We start from the raw sequence: 5469 nt of genomic DNA, 5'->3' as shown, positions 1-5469 counted from the left end.
AGCTCATCACTAAGCTAAGGATCCTGGGACTAAACACCTCCCTCTGCAACTGGATCGTGGACTTCCTGACGGGCCGCCGCCAGGTGGTGAGGGTAGGTAGCAACACATCTGCCACGCTGATCCTCAACACTGGAGCTCCACAGGGGTGCATGCTCAGTCCCCTCCTGTACTCCCTGTTCACCCACGACTGCATGGCCAGGCACGACTCCAACACCATCATTAAGTTTGCAGACGACACAACAGTGGTAGGCCTGATCGCAGACAACGACGAGACAGCCTATAGGGAGGATGTCAGAGACCTGGCTGTGTGGTGCCAGAATAACAACCTATCCCTCAACGTAACAAAGACTAAGGAGCTGATTGTGGACTAGAGGAAAAGGAGGACCGATCACGCTGTAACGCCCTCTCATCGACAGGGCTGTAGTGGAGCAGGTAGAGAGCTTCAAGTTCCTTGGTGTCCACATCAACAACAAACAAGAATGGTCCAAACACACCAAGACAGTCGTGAAGAGGGCACAAGAAAGCCTATTCCCCCTCAGGAAACTAAAAAGATTTGTATGGGTCCTGAGATCCTCAAAAGGTTATACAGCTGCAACATTGGTTGCATCACTGCTGGCATGGCAATTGCTCCCCTGTCAGCTCCCCTGATAGCTCCCCTGTCAGCTCCCTTGTCAGCTCCCCTGATAGCTCCCCTGTCAGCTCTCCTGATAGCTCCCCTGTCAGCTCACCTGGCAGCTCTCCTGATAGCTCCCCTGTCAGCTCCCCTGTCAGCTCCCCTGTCAGCTCTCCTGATAGCTCCCCTGTCAGCTCACCTGTCAGCTCTCCTGATAGCTCCCCTGTCAGCTCCCCTGTCAGCTCCTCTGATAGCTCCCCTGTCAGCTCCCCGGTCAGCTCCCCTGATAGCTCCCTTGTCAGCTCCCATGTCAGCTCCCCCGATAGCTCCCCTGTCAGCTCCCCTGATAGCTCCCTTGTCAGCTCCCCTGTCAGCTCCCCCGATAGCTCCCGTGATAGCTCCACTGTCAGATCCCCTGTCAGCTCCCATGTCAGCTCCCCTGTCAGCTCCCCTGTCAGCTCTCCTGATAGCTCCCCTGTCAGCTCCCCTGTCAGCTCTCCTGATAGCTCCCTTGTCAGCACCCCGGTCAGCTCCCCTGATAGCTCCCTTGTCAGCTCCCCTGTCAGCTCCCCTGATAGCTCCCTTGTCAGCACCCCGGTCAGCTCCCCGGTCAGCTCCCCTGATAGCTCCCTTGTCAGCACCCCTGTCAGCTCCCCCGATAGCTCCCCCGATAGCTCCCCTGTCAGCTGCCACGATAGCTCCCCTGATAGCTCCCCTGTCAGCTCCCCAGATAGCTCTCCTGTCAACTCCCCTGATAGCTCCCCTGATAGCTCCCCTGTCGGCTCCCCTGATAGCTCTCCTGATAGCTCCCCTGATAGCTCCCCTGATAGCTCCCCTTTCAGCTCCCCGGTCAGCTCCCCTGATAGCTCCCCTGTCAGCTCCCCTGATAGCTCCCCTGATAGCTCCCCTGTCAGCTCCCCTGATAGCTCCCTTGTCAGCTCCCCTGTCAGCTCCCCCGATAGCTCCTGTGATAGCTCCCCTGTCAGATCCCCTGTCAGCTCCCATGTCAGCTCCCCTGTCAGCTCTCCTGATAGCTCCCTTGTCAGCACCCCGGTCAGCTCCCCTGATAGCTCCCTTGTCAGCTCCCCTGCCACGATAGCTCCCCTGATAGCTCCCCTGTCAGCTCCCCAGATAGCTCTCCTGTCAACTCCCCTGATTGCTCCCCTGATAGCTCCCCTGTCAGCTCCCCTGATAGCTCCCTTGTCAGCTCCCCTGTCAGCTCCCCCGATAGCTCCCGTGATAGCTCCCCTGTCAGATCCCCTGTCAGCTCCCATGTCAGCTCCCCTGTCAGCTCCCCTGTCAGCTCTCCTGATAGCTCCCCTGTCAGCTCCCCTGTCAGCTCTCCTGATAGCTCCCTTGTCAGCACCCCGGTCAGCTCCCCTGATAGCTCCCTTGTCAGCTCCCCTGTCAGCTCTCCTGATAGCTCCCTTGTCAGCTCCCCTGTCAGCTCCCCTGATAGCTCCCTTGTCAGCACCCCGGTCAGCTCCCCGGTCAGCTCCCCTGATAGCTCCCTTGTCAGCACCCCTGTCAGCTCCCCCGATAGCTCCCCCGATAGCTTCCCTGTCAGCTGCCACGATAGCTCCCCTGATAGCTCCCCTGTCAGCTCCCCAGATAGCTCTCCTGTCAACTCCCCTGATAGCTCCCCTGATAGCTCTCCTGTCAGCTCTCCTGTCAGCTCCCCTGATAGCTCCCCTGATAGCTCCCCTTTCAGCTCCCCGGTCAGCTCCCCTGATAGCTCCCCTGTCAGCTCCCCTGTCACCTCCCCTGATAGCTCCCCTGTCAGCTCCCCTGATAGCTCTCCTGTCAGCTCCCCTGATAGCTCTCCTGTCAGCTCCCCTGATAGCTCCCCTGTCAGCTCCCCTGATAGCTCGCCTTTCAGCTCCCCTGATAGCTCCCCTTTCAGCTCCCCTGATAGCTCCCCTGATAGCTCCCCCGTCAGCTCCCCTGATAGCTCCGCTGTCAGCTCCCCTGTCAGCTCCCCTGTCAGCTCCCCCGACTGAACACACGAAACAAAATATCAAAACGAATGGAAGAAACGAAACAGTTCTGTCAGACAGAAAACAACCACCTACAAATCATAGTGGGAACAAAGGCTACCCATGTATGGTTCTCAATCAGAGACAACGATTGACAGCTGCCTCTGATTGGGAACCATACCAGGCCAAAAGCAGAAATACAAAACATAGAACAAAAACATAGAATGCCCACCCCAACTCTCGCCCTGACCATAAAAGGAACTAAGGTCAGGACGTGACACCCATCCACCAAACTACCAGGTGTGAAACAGGGAAGAGACTCAGGGGGTATGCTAATTTGGTATAGAGCAGACCTAACCCACTCTATTAAATTAGTCAAAACAGGATAATTTTACATCTGGCTAGATATTAATAAGGAAATTATCTCAACAGAGAAAAATGTCCTCCTGTGTGCTACCTATATCCCCCCAAGATAATCCCCATACTTTAACGATGACAGCTTCTCCATCCTAGTGGGGAGATCAACCATGTGTCACTGTAATAGTGAAGGTATAAACCTGGCAGTAGAAACAGTACATTTGACCTCTCAGTGTAACGCACTTGAGGCGTAGTGGGTGCGGAGTCAGGCGCAGGAAGCAGAAGGTACAGAACAATGTTTTATTCCGGCATAGAGAAAGATGGTCACGCCAATACCGAGCGCACATACTGTACAAGACCGGCCCAAAACCAGGACCCAACCAGTCCGGAGGCAAAACAAAGGGAAACTCAATACCACAAACATACACAGAGCAAAAATAGGCCCGCACAAAGAGCAGGCGAGCCTTACCGGCTTAAATAGCCCAACTAAAAACCTAAACAAGAAACAGGTGTAACCAATAAGACAAAAACCAACAGAAAAGGGAAAAGGGATCGGTGGCAGCTAGTAGACCGGTGACGATGACCGCCGAGCGCCGCCCGAACAGGAAGAGGAGCCACCTTCGGTGGGAGTCCTGACACTCAGCTACCCTATCAAATCTAAAAATGTCAAGCGGACAGCCTGAGAAAATTCAAAACAATGACAAATGGTTTGATGAAGAATGCAAAAACCGAAGACAGAAATTGAGAAACCCATCCAACTAAGACCCAGAGAACCTGAGTCTACTCCTTCACTATGGTGAATCACTCAAACAATACAGAAATACACTACGGAAAAAGAAGGAACAGCACGTCAGAAATCAGCTCAATGTAATTGAAGAATCCATAGACTAACCACTTCTGGGAAAATTGGAAAACACTAAACAAACAACAACACGAAGAGTTATCTATCCAAAGCGGAGATGTATTGATCAAACAATTCTCACATTTTTTGGGCTCTATAACAAAGAACAAACAGCAAAAATGTGATCAAATACAAATCTTAGAATCAACTATTAAAGACTACCAGAACCCACTGGATTCTCCAATTACATTGGATGAACTACATGACAAAATAAAAACCCTCAACCCCAAAAGGCCTGTGGTGTTGATGGTATCCTCAATGAAATGATAAGATATACAGACCACAAACTCCAAATTGGCTATACTAAAACTCTTTAACATCATCCTTAGCTCTGGCATCTTCCCCAATATTTGGAACCAAGGACTGATCACCCCAATCCAAAAAAGTGGAGACAAATGTGACCCCAGTAACTGGGATATGCATCAACAGTTTGAACGCAGCAGAGCAGTTAGAACACAGCAGAACACAGTTAGAACACAGCACCATTAGAACACTGTTAGAACACAGCAGAGCATTTAGAACACAGCAGAGCATTTAGAACACAGCAGAGCATTTAGAACACAGCAGAGCATTTAGAGCACAGCAGAGCACAGTTTGAACACAGCAGAGCAGTCTGAGGCTATATACAGGGGGTACCAGTACAGAGTCAATGTGGAGGCTATATACAGGATGTACCGGTACAGAGTCAATGTGGAGACTATATACAGGGGGTACCGGTCAGAGTCAATGTGGAGGCTATATACAGGGGGTACCGGTACAGAGTCAATGTGGAGGCTATATACAGGGGGTACCGGTACAGAGTCAATGTGGAGGCTATATACAGGGGGTTCCAGTACAGAGTCAATGTGGAGGCTATATACAGGGTATTACGGTACAGAGTCAATGTGGAGGCTATATACAGGGGGTACTGGTACAGAGTCAATGTGGAGGCTATATACAGGGTATTACGGTACAGAGTCAATGTGGAGGCTATATACAGGGGGTACCGGTACAGAGACAATGTGGAGGCTATATACAGGGGGTACCAGTACAGAGTCAATGTGGAGACTATATACAGGGTATTACGGTACAGAGTCAATGTGGAGGCTATATACAGGGGGTACCGGTACAGAGTCAATGTGGAGGCTATATACAAGGGGTACTGGTACAGAGTCAATGTGGAGGCTATATACAAGGGGTACCGGTACAGAGTCAATGTGGAGGCTATATACAGGGGGTACCGGTACAGAGTCAATGTAGGCTATATACAGGGTGTTACGGTACAGAGTCAATGTGGAGGCTATGTACAGGGGGTACTGGTACAGAGTCAATGTGGAGGCTATATATAGGGGGTACCGGTACAGAGTAAATGTGGAGGCTATATACAGGGGGTACCGGTACAGAGTCAATGTGGAGGCTATATACAGGGGGTACCGGTACAGAGTCAATGTGGAGGCTATATACAGGGTGTTACGGTACAGAGTCAATGTGGAGGCTATATACAGGGGGTACCGGTACAGAGTCAATGTGGAGGCTATATACAGGGTGTTACGATACAGAGTCAATGTGGAGGCTATAGACAGGGGGTACCGGTACAGAGTCAATGTGGAGGCTATATACAGGGTGTTACGGTACAGAGTCAA

At 51.7% G+C, this 5469-nt stretch overlaps 1 protein-coding gene across 1 annotated transcript in view; it reads right to left on the bottom strand.

Annotated features, from left to right (window-relative positions):
• Window positions 1-606: 606 nt before the first annotated feature.
• Window positions 607-5469, bottom strand: part of LOC139409622 (putative per-hexamer repeat protein 5) — a 7776-nt gene continuing 2913 nt past the window's right edge. Inside the window, exons 2-3 of the mRNA XM_071155043.1 lie at window positions 1708-2609; window positions 607-1651 (exon numbers count right to left, since the gene is read on the bottom strand). Coding sequence (XP_071011144.1) covers window positions 607-1651; window positions 1708-2609 — 1947 coding nt within the window. The remainder of the gene's footprint in view (window positions 1652-1707; window positions 2610-5469) is intronic.

This window comes from Oncorhynchus clarkii, chromosome 5 (genome assembly GCF_045791955.1).
Source record: "Oncorhynchus clarkii lewisi isolate Uvic-CL-2024 chromosome 5, UVic_Ocla_1.0, whole genome shotgun sequence".
Lineage (NCBI taxonomy): Eukaryota > Metazoa > Chordata > Actinopteri > Salmoniformes > Salmonidae > Oncorhynchus > Oncorhynchus clarkii.
This window is presented reverse-complemented; position numbering and strand designations above follow the sequence as displayed.